This window comes from Bufo bufo, chromosome 5, assembly GCF_905171765.1.
Source record: "Bufo bufo chromosome 5, aBufBuf1.1, whole genome shotgun sequence".
Taxonomy (NCBI): domain Eukaryota; kingdom Metazoa; phylum Chordata; class Amphibia; order Anura; family Bufonidae; genus Bufo; species Bufo bufo.
The window spans coordinates 2,350,434-2,371,872 of NC_053393.1; the positions used below are offsets into that span (position 1 = coordinate 2,350,434).

The following is a 21,439-nucleotide window of genomic DNA, read 5'->3' on the forward strand; positions in this document are numbered from 1 at the left end:
CGGGGCTGTGACTACCTCTCAGACAGGATATACAGGCAGGTTGTCAGCAGTAATAGATGTTCCTGTAGTATAAGGTGTGTGATCACATGTCTGATCACATGTCATTATATCAGTGATGTCATCAGCAGGGGGCGGGGCTGTGACTACCTCTCAGACAGGATATACAGGCAGGTTGTCAGCAGTAATAGATGTTCCTGTAGTATAAGGTGTGGATCTCATGTCTGATCACATGTCATTATATCAGTGATGTCATCAGAAGGAGGCGGGGCTGTGACAACCTCTCAGACAGGATATACAGGCAGGTTGTCAGCAGTAATAGATGTTCCTGTAGCATAAGGTGTGTGATCTCATGTCTGATCACATGTCATTATATCAGTGATGTCATCAGCAGGGGGCGGGGCTGTGACTACCTCTCAGACAGGATATACAGGCAGGTTGTCAGCAGTAATAGATGTTCCTGTAGTATAAGGTGTGTGATCTCATGTCTGATCACATGTCATTATATCAGTGATGTCATCAGCAGGGGGCGGGGCTGTGACAACCTCTCAGACAGGATACACAGGCAGGTTGTCAGCAGTAATAGATGTTCCTGTAGTATAAGGTGTGTGATCTCATGGCTGATCACATGTCATTATATCAGTGATGTCATCAGCAGGGGGCGGGGCTGTGACAACCTCTCAGACAGGATATACAGGCAGGTTGTCAGCAGTAATAGATGTTCCTGTAGTATAAGGTGTGTGATCTCATGTCTGATCACATGTCATTATATCAGTGATGTCATCAGCAGGGGGCGGGGCTGTGACTACCTCTCAGACAGGATATATAGGCAGGTTGTCAGCAGTAATAGATGTTCCTGTAGTATAAGGTGTGTGATCTCATGTCTGATCACATGTCATTATATCAGTGATGTCATCAGCAGGGGCCGGGGCTGTGACTACCTCTCAGACAGGATATACAGGCAGGTTGTCAGCAGTAATAGATGTTCCTGTAGTATAAGGTGTGGATCTCATGTCTGATCACATGTCATTATATCAGTGATGTCATCAGCAGGAGGCGGGGCTGTGACTACCTCTCAGACAGGATATACAGGCAGGTTGTCAGCAGTAATAGATGTTCCTGTAGTATAAGGTGTGTGATCTCCTGTCTGATCACATGTCATTATATCAGTGATGTCATCAGCAGGGGGCGGGGCTGTGACTACCTCTCAGACAGGATATACAGGCAGGTTGTCAGCAGTAATAGATGTTCCTGTAGTATAAGGTGTGTGATCTCCTGTCTGATCACATGTCATTATATCAGTGATGTCATCAGCAGGGGGCGGGGCTGTGACTACCTCTCAGACAGGATATACAGGCAGGTTGTCAGCAGTAATAGATGTTCCTGTAGTATAAGGTGTGTGATCTCATGTCTGATCACATGTCATTATATCAGTGATGTCATCAGCAGGGGGCGGGGCTGTGACAACCTCTCAGACAGGATATACAGGCAGGTTGTCAGCAGTAATAGATGTTCCTGTAGTATAAAGTGTGTGATCTCATGTCTGATCACATGTCATTATATCAGTGATGTCATCAGCAGGAGGCGGGGCTGTGACTACCTCTCAGACAGGATATACAGGCAGGTTGTCAGCAGTAATAGATGTTCCTGTAGTATAAGGTGTGTGATCTCCTGTCTGATCACATGTCATTATATCAGTGATGTCATCAGCAGGGGGCGGGGCTGTGACTACCTCTCAGACAGGATATACAGGCAGGTTGTCAGCAGTAATAGATGTTCCTGTAGTATAAGGGGTGTGATCTCATGTCTGATCACATGTCATTATATCAGTGATGTCATCAGCAGGGGGCGGGGCTGTGACTACCTCTCAGACAGGATATACAGGCAGGTTTTCAGCAGTAATAGATGTTCCTGTAGTATAAGGTGTGTGATCTCATGTCTGATCACATGTCATTATATCAGTGATGTCATCAGCAGGGGGCGGGGCTGTGACTACCTCTCAGACAGGATATACAGGCAGGTTGTCAGCAGTAATAGATGTTCCTGTAGTATAAGGTGTGTGATCTCATGTCTGATCACATGTCAGTATATCAGTGATGTCATCAGCAGGGGGCGGGGCTGTGACTACCTCTCAGACAGGATATACAGGCAGGTTGTCAGCAGTAATAGATGTTCCTGTAGTATAAGGTTTGTGATCTCATGTCTGATCACATGTCATTATATCAGTGATGTCATCAGCAGGGGGCGGGGCTGTGACTACCTCTCAGACATGATATACAGGCAGGTTGTCAGCAGTAATAGATGTTCCTGTAGTATAAGGGGTGTGATCTCATGTCTGATCACATGTCATTATATCAGTGATGACATCAGCAGGAGGCGGGGCTGTGACAACCTCTCAGACAGGATATACAGGCAGGTTGTCAGCAGTAATAGATGTTCCTGTAGTATAAGGGGTGTGATCTCATGTCTGATCACATGTCATTATATCAGTGATGTCATCAGCAGGGGGCGGGGCTGTGACTACCTCTCAGACAGGATATACAGGCAGGTTGTCAGCAGTAATAGATGTTCCTGTAGTATAAGGTGTGTGATCTCATGTCTGATCACATGTCATTATATCAGTGATGTCGTCAGCAGGGGGCGGGGCTGTGACTACCTCTCAGACATGATATACAGGCAGGTTGTCAGCAGTAATAGATGTTCCTGTAGTATAAGGTGTGTGATCTCATGTCTGATCACATGTCATTATATCAGTGATGTCATCAGCAGGGGGCGGGGCTGTGACAACCTCTCAGACAGGATATGCAGGCAGGTTGTCAGCAGTAATAGATGTTCCTGTAGTATAAGGTGTGTGATCTCCTGTCTGATCACATGTCATTATATCAGTGATGTCATCAGCAGGGGGCGGGGCTGTGACTACCTCTCAGACAGGATATACAGGCAGGTTGTCAGCAGTAATAGATGTTCCTGTAGTATAAGGTGTGTGATCTCATGTCTGATCACATGTCAGTATATCAGTGATGTCATCAGCAGGGGGCGGGGCTGTGACTACCTCTCAGACAGGATATACAGGCAGGTTGTCAGCAGTAATAGATGTTCCTGTAGTATAAGGTGTGTAATCACATGTCTGATCACATGTCATTATATCAGTGATGTCATCAGCAGGGGGCGGGGCTGTGACTACCTCTCAGACAGGATATACAGGCAGGTTGTCAGCAGTAATAGATGTTCCTGTAGTATAAGGTGTGTGATCTCATGTCTGATCACATGTCATTATATCAGTGATGTCATCAGCAGGGGGCGGGGCTGTGACTACCTCTCAGACAGGATATACAAGCAGGTTGTCAGCAGTAATAGATGTTCCTGTAGTATAAGGTGTGGATCTCATGTCTGATCACATGTCATTATATCAGTGATGTCATCAGCAGGGGGGCGGGGCTGTGACTACCTCTCAGACAGGATATACAGGCAGGTTGTCAGCAGTAATAGATGTTCCTGTAGTATAAGGTGTGGATCTCATGTCTGATCACATGTCATTATATCAGTGATGTCATCAGCAGGGGGCGGGGCTGTGACTACCTCTCAGACAGGATGTACAGGCAGGTTGTCAGCAGTAATAGATGTTCCTGTAGTATAAGGTGTGTGATCTCATGTCTGATCACATGTCATTATATCAGTGATGTCATCAGCAGGGGGCGGGGCTGTGACAACCTCTCAGACAGGATATACAGGCAGGTTGTCAGCAGTAATAGATGTTCCTGTAGTATAAGGTGTGTGATCTCATGTCTGATCACATGTCAGTATATCAGTGATGTCATCAGCAGGGGGCGGGGCTGTGACTACCTCTCAGACAGGATATACAGACAGGTTGTCAGCAGTAATAGATGTTCCTGTAGTATAAGGTGTGGATCTCATGTCTGATCACATGTCATTATATCAGTGATGTCATCAGCAGGGGGCGGGGCTGTGACTACCTCTCAGACAGGATGTACAGGCAGGTTGTCAGCAGTAATAGATGTTCCTGTAGTATAAGGTGTGTGATCTCATGTCTGATCACATGTCATTATATCAGTGATGTCATCAGCAGGGGGCGGGGCTGTGACTACCTCTCAGACAGGATATACAAGCAGGTTGTCAGCAGTAATAGATGTTCCTGTAGTATAAGGTGTGGATCTCATGTCTGATCACATGTCATTATATCAGTGATGTCATCAGCAGGGGGCGGGGCTGTGACTACCTCTCAGACAGGATGTACAGGCAGGTTGTCAGCAGTAATAGATGTTCCTGTAGTATAAGGTGTGTGATCTCATGTCTGATCACATGTCAGTATATCAGTGATGTCATCAGCAGGTGGCGGGGCTGTGACTACCTCTCAGACAGGATGTACAGGCAGGTTGTCAGCAGTAATAGATGTTCCTGTAGTATAAGGTGTGTGATCTCATGTCTGATCACATGTCATTATATCAGTGATGTCATCAGCAGGGGGCGGGGCTGTGACAACCTCTCAGACAGGATATACAGGCAGGTTGTCAGCAGTAATAGATGTTCCTGTAGTATAAGGTGTGTGATCTCATGTCTGATCACATGTCAGTATATCAGTGATGTCATCAGCAGGGGGCGGGGCTGTGACTACCTCTCAGACAGGATGTACAGGCAGGTTGTCAGCAGTAATAGATGTTCCTGTAGTATAAGGTGTGTGATCTCATGTCTGATCACATGTCATTATATCAGTGATGTCATCAGCAGGGGGCGGGGCTGTGACTACCTCTCAGACATGATATACAGGCAGGTTGTCAGCAGTAATAGATGTTCCTGTAGTATAAGGTGTGTGATCTCATGTCTGATCACATGTCATTATATCGGTGATGTCATCAGCAGGGGGCGGGGCTGTGACTACCTCTCAGACATAATGTACAGGCAGGTTGTCAGCACTAATAGATGTTCCTGTAGTATAAGGTGTGTGATCTCATGTCTGATCACATGTCATTATATCAGTGATGTCATCAGCAGGGGGCGGGGCTGTGACTACCTCTCAGACAGGATATACAGGCAGGTTGTCAGCAGTAATAGATGTTCCTGTAGTATAAGGTGTGGATCTCATGTCTGATCACATGTCATTATATCGGTGATGTCATCAGCAGGGGGCGGGGCTGTGACTACCTCTCAGACAGTATACACAGGCAGGTTGTCAGCAGTAATAGATGTTCCTGTAGTATAAGGTGTGTGGATCTCATGTCTGATCACATGTCATTATATCAGTGATGTCATCAGCAGGGGGCGGGGCTGTGACAACCTCTCAGACAGGATATACAGGCAGGTTGTCAGCAGTAATAGATGTTCCTGTAGTATAAGGTGTGTGATCTCATGTCTGATCACATGTCATTATATCAGTGATGTCATCAGAAGGAGGCGGGGCTGTGACTACCTCTCAGACAGGATACACAGGCAGGTTGTCAGCAGTAATAGATGTTCCTGTAGTATAAGGTGTGTGATCTCATGTCTGATCACATGTCATTATATCAGTGATGTCATCAGCGGGGGGCGGGGCTGTGACTACCTCTCAGACAGGATATACAGGCAGGTTGTCAGCAGTAATAGATGTTCCTGTAGTATAAGGTGTGTGGATCTCATGTCTGATCACATGTCATTATATCAGTGATGTCATTAGCAGGGGGCGGGGCTGTGACAACCTCTCAGACAGGATATACAGGCAGGTTGTCAGCAGTAATAGATGTTCCTGTAGTATAAGGTGTGAGGATCTCATGTCTGATCACATGTCATTATATCAGTGATGTCATCAGCAGGGGGCGGGGCTGTGACTACCTCTCAGACAGGATATAAAGGCAGGTTGTCAGCAGTAATAGATGTTCCTGTAGTATAAGGTGTGTGATCTCATGTCTGATCACATGTCATTATATCAGTGATGTCATCAGCAGGGGGCGGGGCTGTGACAACCTCTCAGACAGGATATACAGGCAGGTTGTCAGCAGTAATAGATGTTCCTGTAGTATAAGGGGTGTGATCTTATGTCTGATCACATGTCATTATATCAGTGATGTCATCAGCAGGGGGCGGGGCTGTGACTACCTCTCACACAGGATATACAGGCAGGTTGTCAGCAGTAATAGATGTTCCTGTAGTATAAGGTGTGTGATCTCATGTCTGATCACATGTCATTATATCAGTGATGTCATCAGCAGGGGGCGGGGCTGTGACTACCTCTCAGACAGGATATACAGGCAGGTTGTCAGCAGTAATAGATGTTCCTGTAGGATAAGGTGTGTGATCTCATGTCTGATCACATGTCATTATATCAGTGATGTCATCAGCAGGGGGCGGGGCTGTGACAACCTCTCAGACAGGATATACAGGCAGGTTGTCAGCAGTAATAGATGTTCCTGTAGTATAAGGTGTGTGATCTCATGTCTGATCACATGTCATTATATCAGTGATGTCATCAGCAGGGGGCGGGGCTGTGACTACCTCTCAGACAGGATATACAGGCAGGTTGTCAGCAGTAATAGATGTTCCTGTAGTATAAGGTGTGTGGATCTCATGTCTGATCACATGTCATTATATCAGTGATGTCATCAGCAGGGGGCGGGGCTGTGACAACCTCTCAGACAGGATATGCAGGCAGGTTGTCAGCAGTAATAGATGTTCCTGTAGTATAAGGGGTGTGATCTCATGTCAGATCACAGGTCATTATATCAGTGATGTCATCAGCAGGGGGCGGGGCTGTGACAACCTCTCAGACAGGATATACAGGCAGGTTGTCAGCAGTAATAGATGTTCCTGTAGTATAAGGGGTGTGATCTCATGTCTGATCACATGTCATTATATCAGTGATGTCATCAGCAGGGGGCGGGGCTGTGACTACCTCTCAGACAGGATATACAGGCAGGTTGTCAGCAGTAATAGATGTTCCTGTAGTATAAGGTGTGTGATCTCATGTCTGATCACATGTCAGTATATCAGTGATGTCATCAGCAGGGGGCGGGGCTGTGACTACCTCTCAGACAGGATATACAGGCAGGTTGTCAGCAGTAATAGATGTTCCTGTAGTATAAGGTGTGTGATCTCATGTCAGATCACAGGTCATTATATCAGTGATGTCATCAGCAGGGGGCGGGGCTGTGACAACCTCTCAGACAGGATATACAGGCAGGTTGTCAGCAGTAATAGATGTTCCTGTAGTATAAGGGGTGTGATCTCATGTCTGATCACATGTCAGTATATCAGTGATGTCATCAGCAGGGGGCGGGGCTGTGACTACCTCTCAGACAGGATATACAGGCAGGTTGTCAGCAGTAATAGATGTTCCTGTAGTATAAGGGGTGTGATCTCATGTCTGATCACATGTCAGTATATCAGTGATGTCATCAGCAGGGGGCGGGGCTGTGACTACCTCTCAGACATGATATACAGGCAGGTTGTCAGCAGTAATAGATGTTCCTGTAGTATAAGGTGTGTGATCTCATGTCTGATCACATGTCATTATATCAGTGATGTCATCAGCAGGAGGCGGGGCTGTGACTACCTCTCAGACAGGATATACAGGCAGGTTGTCAGCAGTAATAGATGTTCCTGTAGTATAAGGTGTGTGATCTCATGTCTGATCACATGTCATTATATCAGTGATGTCATCAGCAGGAGGCGGGGCTGTGACTACCTCTCACACAGGATATACAGGCAGGTTGTCAGCAGTAATAGATGTTCCTGTAGTATAAGGTGTGTGATCTCATGTCTGATCACATGTCAGTATATCAGTGATGTCATCAGCAGGGGGCGGGGCTGTGACTACCTCTGTCTTTCAGTTTGCACTAGGCCTCGTTCACATCACCGTTTTGTTTTCCGTTCTTCTGATCCGTCTTCGGGGGTCATTTTTTGGCCTCGTTTTTCTGCGACTTCTCCCCGCTCACATCAGATGTAAATAAGTGGGTGTGGCATGGCGAGGGGCGGGGCCGGCCGGTCTCATTCACCATTTTATTCTCCTGTTTCAAATGTAGAAAATTTTCTAAATGTAAGAAAGCTCGGAATCCGCCTGACATTGAGAATCGGCGCTGGATCCGCCGCAGTTATGGAGGGGCCGGCGCTTCCTTATACCTGCAGCAGATCCACCGCGAGAGCAAGGGCTCTAGCCCGGATACAGGATGAGATACGGCCTCTAGCCCGGATACAGGATGAGATACGGCCTCTAGCCCGGATACAGGATGAGATACGGCCTCTAGCCTGGATACAGGATGAGATACGGCCTCTAGCCTGGATACAAGATGAGATACGGCCTCTAGCCTGGATTCAAGATGAGATACGGCCTCTAGCCCGGATACAGGATGAGATACGGCCTCTAGCCTGGATACAAGATGAGATACGGCCTCTAGCCTGGATACAAGATGAGATACGGCCTCTAGCCTGGATACAAGATGAGATACGGCCTCTAACCCGGATACAGGATGAGATACGGCCTCTAGCCTGGATACAAGATGAGATACGGCCTCTAGCCTGGATACAAGATGAGATACGGCCTCTAGCCCGGATACAAGATGAGATACGGCCTCTAGCCCGGATACAGGATGATATACGACCTCTAGCCCGGATACAGGATGAGATACGACCTCTAGCCCGGATACAGGATGAGATACGACCTCTAGCCCGGATACAGGATGAGATACGGCCTCTAGCCTGGATACAAGATGAGATACGGCCTCTAGCCTGGATACAAGATGAGATACGGCCTCTAGCCTGGATACAAGATGAGATACGGCCTCTAGCCCGGATACAGGATGAGATACGGCCTCTAGCCTGGATACAAGATGAGATACGGCCTCTAGCCTGGATACAAGATGAGATACGGCCTCTAGCCCGGATACAGGATGAGATACGACCTCTAGCCCGGATACAGGATGAGATACGACCTCTATCCCGGATACAGGATGAGATACGGCCTCTAGCCCGGATACAAGATGAGATACGGCCTCTAGCCTGGATACAAGATGAGATACAGCCTCTAGCCCGGATACAGGATGAGATACGACCTCTAGCCCGGATACAGGATGAGATACGACCTCTAGCCCGGATACAAGATGAGATACGGCCTCTAGCCTGGATACAAGATGAGATACTGCCTCTAGCCTGGATACAGGATGAGATACGACCTCTAGTCTGGATACAAGATAAGATACGACCTCTAGCCTGGACACAAGATGAAAGTTGGCCTCTAGCCTGAATACAAGATGAGATACGGCCTCTAGCCTGGATACAGGATGAGATACGGTTGGATATGGAGATATACAGGTTCTGTATGGTATCTTGAGCCACATTTGCCCACAGCTCGGCCTGTAGATCCTGCACACTCATAGGTTGGTGAAGCCGGTGTCCCAGCTGGTCCGATAAATGCTGGATTGGTGGTAAATCCGGTGAAAAATGGAAGCCCTGCCATGAGAGGGACACATGTGGTGTCAGGATGTCCTGCAGATATCACTGAGCTGTTAGTGTCCTCGTATCACTACTAGGGGTGACCGACTGTCATATGTGATGGCTTCCCCGATCATCACACCAGCAGTTGTCAGCTCTGCCATGAGAGGGACACATGTGGTGTCAGGATGTCCTGCAGATATCACTGAGCTGTTAGTGTCCTCGTATCACTACTAGGGGTGACCGACTGTCATATGTGATGGCTTCCCCGATCATCACACCAGCAGTTGTCAGCCCTGCCATGAGAGGGACACGTGGTGGCAGGATGTCCTGCAGATATCACTGAGCTGTTAGTGCCCCTCGTATCACTACTAGGGGTGACCGACTGTCATATGTGATGGCTCCCCCGATCATCACACCAGCAGTTGTCAGCCCTGCTATGAGAGGACACATGTGGTGGCAGGATGTCCTGCAGATATCACTGAGCTGTTAGTGTCCTCGTATCACTACTAGGGGTGACGACTGTCATATGTGATGGCTTCCCCGATCATCACACCAGCAGTTGTCAGCCCTGCCATGAGAGGAGCACATGTGGCAGCAGGATGTCCTGCAGATATCACTGAGCTGTCAGTGTCCTCGTATCACTACTAGGGGTGACCGACTGTTATATGTGATGGCTTCCCCGATCATCACACCAGCAGTTGTCAGCCCTGCCATGAGAAGACCACATGTGGTGTCAGGATGTCCTACAGATATCACTGAGCTGTTAGTGTCCTCGTATCACTACTAGGGGTGACCGACTGTCATATGTGATGGCTTCCCCGATCATCACACCAGTAGTTGTCAGCCCTGCCATGAGAGGACCACATGTGGTGTCAGGATGTCCTGCAGATATCACTGAGCTGTCAGTGTCCTCGTATCACTACTAGGGGTGACTGACTGTAGTATGTGATGGCTTCCCCGATCATCACACCAGCAGTTGTCAGCTCTGCCATGAGAGGACACATGTGGTGTCAGGATGTCCTTCAGATATCACTGAGCTGTTAGTGTCCTCGTATCTCTACTAGGGGTGACCGACTGTCATATGTGATGGCTTCCCCGATCATCACACCAGCAGTTGTCAGCCCTGCCATGAGAGGACACATGTGGTGTCAGGATGTCCTTCAGATATCACTGAGCTGTTAGTGTCCTCGTATCACTACTAGGGGTGACCGACTGTCATATGTGATGGCTTCCCCGATCATCACACCAGCAGTTGTCAGCCCTGCCATGAGAGGACACATGTGGTGTCAGGATGTCCTTCAGATATCACTGAGCTGTTAGTGTCCTCGTATCACTACTAGGGGTGACCGACTGTCATATGTGATGGCTTCCCCGATCATCACACCAGCAGTTGTCAGCTCTGCCATGAGAGGACACATGTGGCGGCAGGATGTCCTGCAGATATCACTGAGCTGTTAGTGTCCTCGTATCTCTACTAGGGATGAGCGACTGTCATATGTGATGGCTTCCCCGATCATCACACCAGCAGTTGTCAGCCCTGCCATGAGAGGGACACATGTGGTGTCAGGATGTCCTGCACATATCACTGAGCTGTTAGTGTCCTCGTATCACTACTAGGGGTGACGACTGTCATATGTGATGGCTTCCCCGATCATCACACCAGCAGTTGTCAGCTCTGCCATGAGAGGACACATGTGGTGTCAGGATGTCCTGCAGATATCACTGAGCTGTCAGTGTCCTCGTATCACTACTAGGGGTGACCGACTGTCATATGTGATGGCTTCCCCGATCATCACACCAGCAGTTGTCAGCTCTGCCATAAGAGGGACACATGTGGTGTCAGGATGTCCTGCAGATATCACTGAGCTGTCAGTGTCCTCGTATCTCTACTAGGGGTGACCGACTGTCATATGTGATGGCTTCACCGATCATCACACCAGCAGTTGTCAGCCCTGCCATGAGAGGACACATGTGGTGTCAGGATGTCCTGCAGATATCACTGAGCTGTTAGTGTCCTCATATCACTACTAGGGGTGACCGACTGTCATATGTGATGGCTTCCCCGATCATCACACCAGCAGTTGTCAGCCCTGCCATGAGAGGGACACATGTGGTGTCAGGATGTCCTGCACATATCACTGAGCTGTTAGTGTCCTCGTATCACTACTAGGGGTGACGACTGTCATATGTGATGGCTTCCCCGATCATCACACCAGCAGTTGGCACAGTGTGTTGCTCCACAGAAAAGGCAGGACTAAAGAGATCACCACCAGACTCCGTACTCCAACCCGATTGTCGTGGGATCCCAAACAGAACCTGGGTTCATCGCTGAAGACGATACAGGTCCAGTCGGTAGAGGTCCAGGTTTCTCATTCATGACATCACTGCAAACGAAGCCGATGGTGGCAGGAAATGGCAGGACACATAATGGGTGCAGCGACACCAAATGTCCTTCTGCCAAGCACCTGGATATGGTCCGGGCAGAGGTAGGGGTGTAATGGAGGGGCCGCCTGTGTCTGGATGGTGGTCAACAAAACTGTGCGAGGTCAGAACGGACTAGATGGCAGAAAGTCATCGAAACGACCATCGTGCTTCTCAGTCCTACGTCTTCCAGTGCGTCAGAGGCATGTCTACCAGTCACCTATCTCTCAGCAAGAGGTTCACTGCCCAAAAGTAGCCTCTGAGATCTTTTTTATAGGACATCAGTGAAAGCACTTTTACCCCATCTTGTGGAAAGACCCAGTAACTAATTAGACCACCGCTGACAGACAGAACTGCAGGACAAGTCCAAATCCGACATTTCCATCTGGGGCGCCATATTTCTTGCCAATGAGTGTAATAAGGTATCACAGGGTGTCCATGTCTACTCTACAGCGCTCAGTAAAGTATGTGAACCCCTTAAGGACTGGTTAGAGATTTCTAACTCTGATAGATACACCTAGGAGGTCACAGGCAGGAGTTACATAAAGGAAGGACCAGGGTTCCAGCAGCACAGAGGATTTCAGGAGAGGAATGTGCTGATCTTGTGGAGGTCACAGGATGAGAGTTACATAGTGGAAGGAGCAGGGTCCTCCCAGCAGCACAGAGGATTTCAGGAGAGCAGTATGCTGGTCTTCTGAATTCACAGGCTGAGGGTTATATAGTGGAAGGAGCAGGGTCCCAGCAGCACAGAGGATTTAAGGAGAGGAGTGTGCTGATCTTATGGAGGTTACAGGCTGGGGGTTACATAGTGGAGGAGCAGGGTCCCAGCAGCACAGAGGATTTCAGGAGGGAAGTGTGCTGATCTTGTGGAGGTCACAGGATGAGAGTTACATAGTGGAAGCAGCAGGGTCCTCACAGCAGCACAGAGGATTTAAGGAGAGCAGTGTGCTGATCTTGTGGAGGTCACAGGATGAGAGTTACATAGTGGAAGGAGCAGGGTCCCAGCAGCACAGAGGATTTCAGGAGAGGAGTGCGCTGATCTTGTGGAGGTCACAGGCTGAGAGTTACATAGTGGAAGGAGCAGGGTCCCAGCAGCACAGAGGATTTCAGGAGAGGAGTTTGCTGATCTTGTGGAGGTCACAGGATGAGAGTTACATAGTGGAAGGAGCAGGGTCCCAGCAGCACAGAGGATGTCAGGAGAGGAGTGTGATGCTCTTGTGGAGGTCACAGGATGAGAGTTACATAGTGGAAGGAGCAGGGTCCTCCCAGCAGCACAGAGGATTTCAGGAGAAGAGTGTGCTGATCTTGTGGAGGTCACAGGATGAGAGTTACATAGTGGAAGGAGCAGGGTCCCAGCAGCACAGAGGATTTCAGGAGAGGAATGTGCTGATCTTGTGGAGGTCACAGGATGAGAGTTACATAGTGGAAGGAGCAGGGTCCTCCCAGCAGCACAGAGGATTTCAGGAGAGCAGTATGCTGGTCTTCTGAATTCACAGGCTGAGGGTTATATAGTGGAAGGAGCAGGGTCCCAGCAGCACAGAGGATTTAAGGAGAGGAGTGTGCTGATCTTATGGAGGTTACAGGCTGGGGGTTACATAGTGGAGGAGCAGGGTCCCAGCAGCACAGAGGATTTCAGGAGGGAAGTGTGCTGATCTTGTGGAGGTCACAGGCTGGGAGTTACATAGTGGAAGGAGCAGGGTCCCAGCAGCACAGAGGATTTCAGGAGGGGAGTGTGCTGATCTTGTGGAAGTCACAGGATGAGAGTTACATAGTGGAAGCAGCAGGGTCCTCACAGCAGCACAGAGGATTTAAGGAGAGCAGTGTGCTGATCTTGTGGAGGTCACAGGATAAGAGTTACATAGTGAAAGGAGTAGGGTTCCCAGCAGCACAGAGGATTTCAGGAAAGGAGTGTGCTGATCTTGTGGAGGTCACAGGATGAAAGTTACATAGTGGAAGGAGCAGGGTCCTCCCAGCAGCACAGAGGATTTAAGGAGAGGAGTGTGCTGATCTTATGGAGGTTACAGGCTGGGGGTTACATAGTGGAGGAGCAGGGTCCCAGCAGCACAGAGGATTTCAGGAGGGAAGTGTGCTGATCTTGTGGAGGTCACAGGCTGGGAGTTACATAGTGGAAGGAACAGGGTCCCAGCAGCACAGAGGATTTCAGGAGGGGAGTGTGCTGATCTTGTGGAGGTCACAGGATGAGAGTTACATAGTGGAAGCAGCAGGGTCCTCACAGCAGCACAGAGGATTTAAGGAGAGCAGTGTGCTGATCTTGTGGAGGTCACAGGATGAGAGTTACATAGTGGAAGCAGCAGGGTTCCCAGCAGCACAGAGGATTTCAGGAGAGGAGTGTGCTGATCTTGTGGAGGTCACAGGATGAGAGTTACATAGTGGAAGTAGCAGGGTCCTCACAGCAGCACAGAGGATTTAAGGAGAGCAGTGTGCTGATCTTGTGGAGGTCACAGGATGAGAGTTACATAGTGGAAGGAGCAGGGTTCCCAGCAGCACAGAGGATTTCAGGAGAGGAGTGTGCTGATCTTGTGGAGGTCACAGGATGAGAGTTACATAGTGGAAGCAGCAGGGTCCTCACAGCAGCACAGAGGATTTAAGGAGAGCAGTTTGCTGATCTTGTGGAGGTCACAGGATGAGAGTTACATAGTGAAAGGAGTAGGGTTCCCAGCAGCACAGAGGAATTCAGGAAAGGAGTGTGCTGATCTTGTGGAGGTCACAGGATGAGCGTTACATAGTGGAAGGAGCAGGGTCCTCCCAGCAGCACAGAGGATTTAAGGAGAGGAGTGTGCTGATCTTGTGGAGGTCACAGGATGAGAGTTACATAGTGGAAGGAGCAGGGTCCTCCCAGCAGCACAGAGGATTTAAGGAGAGCAGTGTGCTGATCTTGTGGAGGTCACAGGATGAGAGTTACATAGTGGAAGGAGCAGGGTCCTCCCAGCAGCACAGAGGATTTAAGGAGAGCAGTGTGCTGATCTTGTGGAGGTCACAGGATGAGAGTTACATAGTGGAAGGAGCAGGGTCCCAGCAGCACAGAGGATGTCAGGAGAGGAGTGTGCTAATCTTGTGGAGGTCACAGGATGAGAGTTACATAGTGGAAGCAGCAGGGTCCTCCCAGCAGCACAGAGGATTTAAGGAGAGGTTTGTGCTGATCTTGTGGAGGTCACAGGCTGAGAGTTACATAGTGGAAGGAGCAGGGTCCCAGCAGCACAGAGGATTTAAGGAGAGCAGTGTGCTGATCTTGTGGAGGTCACAGGATGAGAGTTACATAGTGGAAGGAGCAGGGTCCTCCCAGCAGCACAGAGGATTTAAGGAGAGGCGTGTGCTGATCTTGTGGAGGTCACAGGCTGAGAGTTACATAGTGGAAGGAGCAGGGTCCCAGCAGCACAGAGGATTTAAGGAGAGCAGTGTGCTGATCTTGTGGAGGTCACAGGATGAGAGTTACATAGTGGAAGGAGCAGGGTCCTCCCAGCAGCACAGAGGATTTAAGGAAAGCAGTGTGCTGATCTTGTGGAGGTCACAGGATGAGAGTTACATAGTGGAAGGAGCAGGCTCCCAGCAGCACAGAGGATTTAAGGAGAGCAGTGTGCTGATCTGGTAGGAGGTCACAGGGTGAGAAATACATAGTGGAAGGAGCAGGGTCCTCCCAGCAGCACAGAGGATGTAAGGAGAGCTCTTCTCCGTGTGTGTTGTATACCAGCAGGCTCCTTGTTTTTCCGCCCTCCCTATGATTGGCACATGAGTTGCTGATGCACAGAATAAAGGGTACTTTATTAACAGCGGGCAGTGATGACGCCTCTGCCGATCCCGCACCAGCTCCGTGGGTGACTGTTTTTGTACATTCCAGAGATATTTGGCAGTGAGTAAACCTTGTGACCGTCACATGCGTGCCAAGCCGCTTGGTGCGATAGGTTAGGTAGAGATGATCTGCAGTGAGCCATCAGTGGTTAATGGCTTTTCTTTCCTTTCAGGTCTTCTCTGGGCCTCGGTGTGATCATGGTGTTAGGAGTCATATTTGGGGGGTACCTGATGGCCCTGGCTGCCCTCAGTCCTTGCCCTCCCTTGTTGGGCAGCACAGCAGGCGTAGTCTTGGTGGTAAGTATTGCCCCATATCAGCAGTGCAGTATCTACCCTCCATGAGCTCCCCAGTAATAGTACTAGCTCCACCATGTTCCTTGCTCCACCAGCCACAGGTAAATGTAGTCAGTGAGGTGGGGGCAGGGAACAGGAACCTGGAGGGATCTGCAGACAGAAGATGCACAGGGGGTAATGGGGAGATGGAGCCTCCTGATTTCTCCATAGCTGTGGACATTTCATCCACGGCTTCCAGCAGGGGATGGAGAGACTGCAGACTTGTTTGGCTACAGGTCTTCCTGTAAGATGCTGGAGGCTCCAATTAAATGTCTTCCATTTGGACCTGGGTGATTAAAAGCTGCAGTCAGTGTTGAATACCCCCATGAGGCTGGTATACAGACCCTAGGTGATCATCTAGCCATCACATGATACAATGGTGAGGGTCCCATTAATGGCACCACATCAGTGTTACTGCAGGACTCGGAGCCATTCAGAAACAGGTCAGTAATACTGGGCGAGAAGTCAGGATGAGATCAGGGACCATTCAGAAACAGGTCAGTAATACTGGGAGAGAAGTCGGGGTGAGATCAGGGACCATTCAGAAACAGGTCAGTAATACTGGGAGAGAAGTCGGGGTGAGATCAGGGCTCAGGGACCATTCAGAAACAGGTCAGTAATACTGGGAGAGAAGTCAGGGTGAGATCAGGGCTCGGGGGCCATTCAGAAACAGGTCAGTAATACTGGGAGAGAAGTCGGGGTGAGATCAGGGCTCGGGGGCCATTCATAAACGGGTCAGTAATACTGGGAGAGAAGTCGGTGAGATCAGGGCTCGGGGACCATTCAGAAACAGGTCAGTAGTACTGGGAGAGAAGTCAGGGTGAGATCAGGGCTCGGGGGCCATTCATAAACGGGTCAGTAATACTGGGAGAGAAGTCGGTGAGATCAGGGCTCGGGGACCATTCAGAAACAGGTCAGTAATACTGGGAGAGAAGTCAGGGTGAGATCAGGGCTCGGGGGCCATTCAGAAACAGGTCAGTAATACTGGGAGAGAAGTCAGGATGAGATCAGGGCTCGGGGACCATTCAGAAACAGGTCAGTAATATTGGGAGAGAAGTCAGGATGAGATCAGGGCTCGGGGGCCATTCAGAAACAGGTCAGTAGTACTGGGAGAGAAGTGAGGGTGAGATCAGGGCTCGGGGGCCATTCAGAAACAGGTCAGTAATACTGGGAGAGAAGTCGGGGTGAGATCAGGGCTCGGGGGCCATTCAGAAACAGGTCAGTAATACTGGGAGAGAAGTCAGGGTGAGATCAAGGCTCAGGACCATTCAGAAACGGGTCAGTAATACTGGGAGAGAAGTCAGGGTGAGATCAGGGCTCGGGGACCATTCAGAAACGGGTCAGTAATACTGGGAGAGAAGTCAGGGTGAGATCAGGGCTCGGGGACCATTCAGAAACTGGTCAGTAATACTGGGAGAGAAGTCAGGGTGAGATCAGGGCTCGGGGACCATTCAGAAACAGGTCAGTAATACTGGGAGAGAAGTCAGGGTGAGATCAGGGCTCAGGACCATTCAGAAACAGGTCAGTAATACTGGGAGAGAAGTCGGGGTGAGATGAGGGCTCGGGGACCATTCAGAAACAGGTCAGTAATACTGGGAGAGAAGTCAGGGTGAGATCAGGGCTCGGGGGCCATTCAGAAACAGGTCAGTAATACTGGGAGAGAAGTCAGGGTGAGATCAGGGCTCGGGGGCCATTCAGAAACAGGTCAGTAATACTGGGAGAGAAGTCAGGGTGAGATCAGGGCTCGGGGACCATTCAGAAACAGGTCAGTAATACTGGGAGAGAAGTCAGGGTGAGATCAGGGCTCAGGACCATTCAGAAACGGGTCAGTAATACTGGGAGAGAAGTCGGGGTGAGATCAGGGCTCGGGACCATTCAGAAACGGGTCAGTAATACTGGGAGAGAAGTCGGGGTGAGATCAGGGCTCGGGGGCCATTCAGAAACAGGTCAGTAATACTGGGAGAGAAGTCGGGGTGAGATGAGGGCTCGGGGACCATTCAGAAACAGGTCAGTAATACTGGGAGAGAAGTCAGGGTGAGATCAGGACTCAGGACCATTCAGAAACAGGTCAGTAATACTGGGAGAGAAGTCAGGGTGAGATCAGGGCTCGGGGACCATTCAGAAACGGGTCAGTAATACTGGGAGAGAAGTCGGGGTGAGATCAGGGCTCGGGGGCCATTCAGAAACAGGTCAGTAATACTGGGAGAGAAGTCAGGACGAGATCAAGGCTCGGGGGCCATTCAGAAACAGGTCAGTAATACTGGGAGAGAAGTCGGGTGAGATCAGGGCTCGGGGACCATTCAGAAACAGGTCAGTAATACTGGGAGAGAAGTCAGGGTGAGATCAGGGCTCGGGGGCCATTCAGAAACAGGTCAGTAATACTGGGAGAGAAGTCAGGGTGAGATCAGGGCTCAGGACCATTCATAAACGGGTCAGTAGTACTGGGAGAGAAGTCAGGGTGAGATCAGGGCTCGGGGACCATTCAGAAACAGGTCAGTAATACTGGGAGAGAAGTCGGGGTGAGATCAGGGCTCAGGACCATTCAGAAACAGGTCAGTAATACTGGGAGAGAAGTCGGGGTGAGATCAGGGCTCAGGACCATTCAGAAACAGGTCAGTAATACTGGGAGAGAAGTCAGGGTGAGATCAGGGCTCGGGGGCCATTCAGAAACAGGTCAGTAATACTGGGAGAGAAGTCAGGGTGAGATCAGGGCTCGGGGGCCATTCAGAAACAGGTCAGTAATACTGGGAGAGAAGTCGGGGTGAGATCAGGGCTCGGGGGCCATTCAGAAACAGGTCAGTAATACTGGGAGAGAAGTCAGGGTGAGATCAGGGCTCGGGGGCCATTCAGAAACAGGTCAGTAATACTGGGAGAGAAGTCAGGGTGAGATCAGGGCTCGGGGGCCATTCAGAAACAGGTCAGTAATACTGGGAGAGAAGTCGGGGTGAGATCAGGGCTCGGGGGCCATTCAGAAACAGGTCAGTAATACTAGGAGAGAAGTCGGGGTGAGATCAGGGCTCAGGGGCCATTCAGAAACAGGTCAGTAATACTGGGAGAGAAGTCAGGGTGAGATCAGGGCTCGGGGGCCATTCAGAAACAGGTCAGTAATACTGGGAGAGAAGTCAGGGTGAGATCAGGGCTCCGGGGCCATTCAGAAACAGGTCAGTAATACTGGGAGAGAAGTCAGGGTGAGATCAGGGCTCGGGGACCATTCAGAAACAGGTCAGTAATACTGGGAGAGAAGTCGGGGTGAGATCAGGGCTCAGGACCATTCAGAAACAGGTCAGTAATACTGGGAGAGAAGTCAGGGTGAGATCAGGGCTCGGGGGCCATTCATAAACGGGTCAGTAATACTGGGAGAGAAGTCGGTGAGATCAGGGCTCGGGGGCCATTCAGAAACAGGTCAGTAATACTGGGAGAGAAGTCAGGGTGAGATGAGGGCTCGGGGACCATTCAGAAACAGGTCAGTAATACTGGGAGAGAAGTCAGGGTGAGATCAGGGCTCGGGGGCCATTCATAAACGGGTCAGTAATACTGGGAGAGAAGTCAGGGTGAGATCAGGGCTCGGGGGCCATTCAGAAACAGGTCAGTAATACTGGGAGAGAAGTCAGGGTGAGATCAGGGCTCGGGGACCATTCAGAAACAGGTCAGTAATACTGGGAGAGAAGTCGGGGTGAGATCAGGGCTCGGGGACCATTCAGAAACAGGTCAGTAATACTGGGAGAGAAGTCGGGGTGAGATCAGGGCTCGGGGACCATTCAGAAACAGGTCAGTAATACTGGGAGAGAAGTCAGGGTGAGATCAGGGCTCGGGGACCATTCAGAAACAGGTCAGTAATACTGGGAGAGAAGTCAGGGTGAGATCAGGGCTCGGGGACCATTCAGAAACAGGTCAGTAATACTGGGAGAGAAGTCAGGGTGAGATCAGGGCTCGGGGGCCATTCATAAACGGGTCAGTAATACTGGGAGAGAAGTCAGGGTGAGATCAGGGCTCGGGGACCATTCAGAAACAGGTCAGTAATACTGGGAGAGAAGTCAGGGTGAGATCAGGGCTCAGGACCATTCATAAACAGGTCAGTAATACTGGGAGAGAAGTCGGGGTGAGATCAGGGCTCGGGGACCATTCAGAAACAGGTCAGTAATACTGGGAGAGAAGTCAGGGTGAGATCAGGGCTCAGGACCATTCATAAACAGGTCAGTAATACTGGGAGAGAAGTCGGGGTGAGATCAGGGCTCGGGGACCATTCAGAAACAGGTCAGTAATACTGGGAGAGAAGTCAGGGTGAGATCAGGGCTCGGGGACCATTCATAAACGGGTCAGTAGTACTGGGAGAGAAGTCAGGGTGAGATCAGGGCTCCGGGGCCATTCAGAAACAGGTCAGTAATACTGGGAGAGAAGTCGGGTGAGATCAGGGCTCAGGACCATTCAGAAACAGGTCAGTAATACTGGGAGAGAAGTCGGGTGAGATCAGGGCTCAGCACAGCTGAGTTCTTCTATTCGATGTCCCTAGGAGATCACAATCCAATCTTCATATCTCACACAATGTATAACCCTGATCATCTCTATCCCCAGGAACTTACAATCTAATCTCCCTATTTCCCACAGTACATTACTCTCATCATCCTTTTTCCGATGTGTTTACACAGGTCATGTCTTGGTCCCTCTTCTTGGGTCTCTTGTCGTACCTGAAGGTTGTGATTGGCAGCCTGCTCCATGAAGCTGGGCACAGCGCCCTCCTGTGGTGTGGTGCAGTCATCCAGGCCGGCTCCTTGGTGGGTGCACTGGTGATGTTTCCCATGGTCAGCGTCTATCACCTGTTCCAGAGTGGCAGAGATTGTGAAGACAGCTGCTGAGGAGGTTGTGCCGTGCCTGCCCTGTGAGGAGGTTGCACCATGTCTGGTTGCACCATGTCATGCCTTTCATCTCAGGATCTTTTTATAGAAATTAAATGTTTTTCCACAAAGTGCTGTCTGTGTAAGTCATTGTGTGGATGAGCCCCTCACGTCTGATCTCTGCGTGTTCCTGTAACTGGGAACTCAGAATATCAGTAGATAAACGTTCTGACTCTTCAGCAAGCTGTCCATCCAGTTCTGACCGCAGGCACACATAGTTTATGCAGCACAAATCATTGTGTGATGCTGTGGCGCATTACTGTGGTGTACCGGGGATGCTGTGGTGCATTACTGTGGTGTACCGGGGATGCTGTGGTGTACCGGGGATGCTGTGGCGCATTACTGTGGTGTACCGAGGATGCTGTGGCGCATTACTGTCGTGTACCGGGGATGCTGTGGTGCATTACGGTCGTGTACCGGGGATGCTGTGGTGCATTACTGTCGTGTACCGGGGATGCTGTGGCGCATTACTGTCGTGTACCGGGGATGCAGTGGTGCATTACTGTTGTGTACCGGGGATGCAGTGGTGCATTACTGTCGTGTACCGGGGATGCTGTGGTGCATTACTGTGG

General features: G+C 50.0%; 1 protein-coding gene across 4 annotated transcripts in view; it reads left to right on the forward strand.

Annotated features, from left to right (window-relative positions):
* SLC52A2 (solute carrier family 52 member 2) overlaps nucleotides 1–20,930 on the forward strand; it is a 129,440-nt gene extending 108,510 nt beyond the window's left edge. For all 4 annotated transcript variants that reach the window (XM_040433728.1, XM_040433727.1, XM_040433725.1 and 1 more), the window contains 2 exons: nucleotides 15,816–15,939; nucleotides 20,622–20,930. In XM_040433728.1, the coding sequence (XP_040289662.1) occupies nucleotides 15,816–15,939; nucleotides 20,622–20,828 (331 nt within the window). In that variant the 3' untranslated portion in view covers nucleotides 20,829–20,930. The remainder of the gene's footprint in view (nucleotides 1–15,815; nucleotides 15,940–20,621) is intronic.
* Nucleotides 20,931–21,439: the final 509 nt, after the last annotated feature.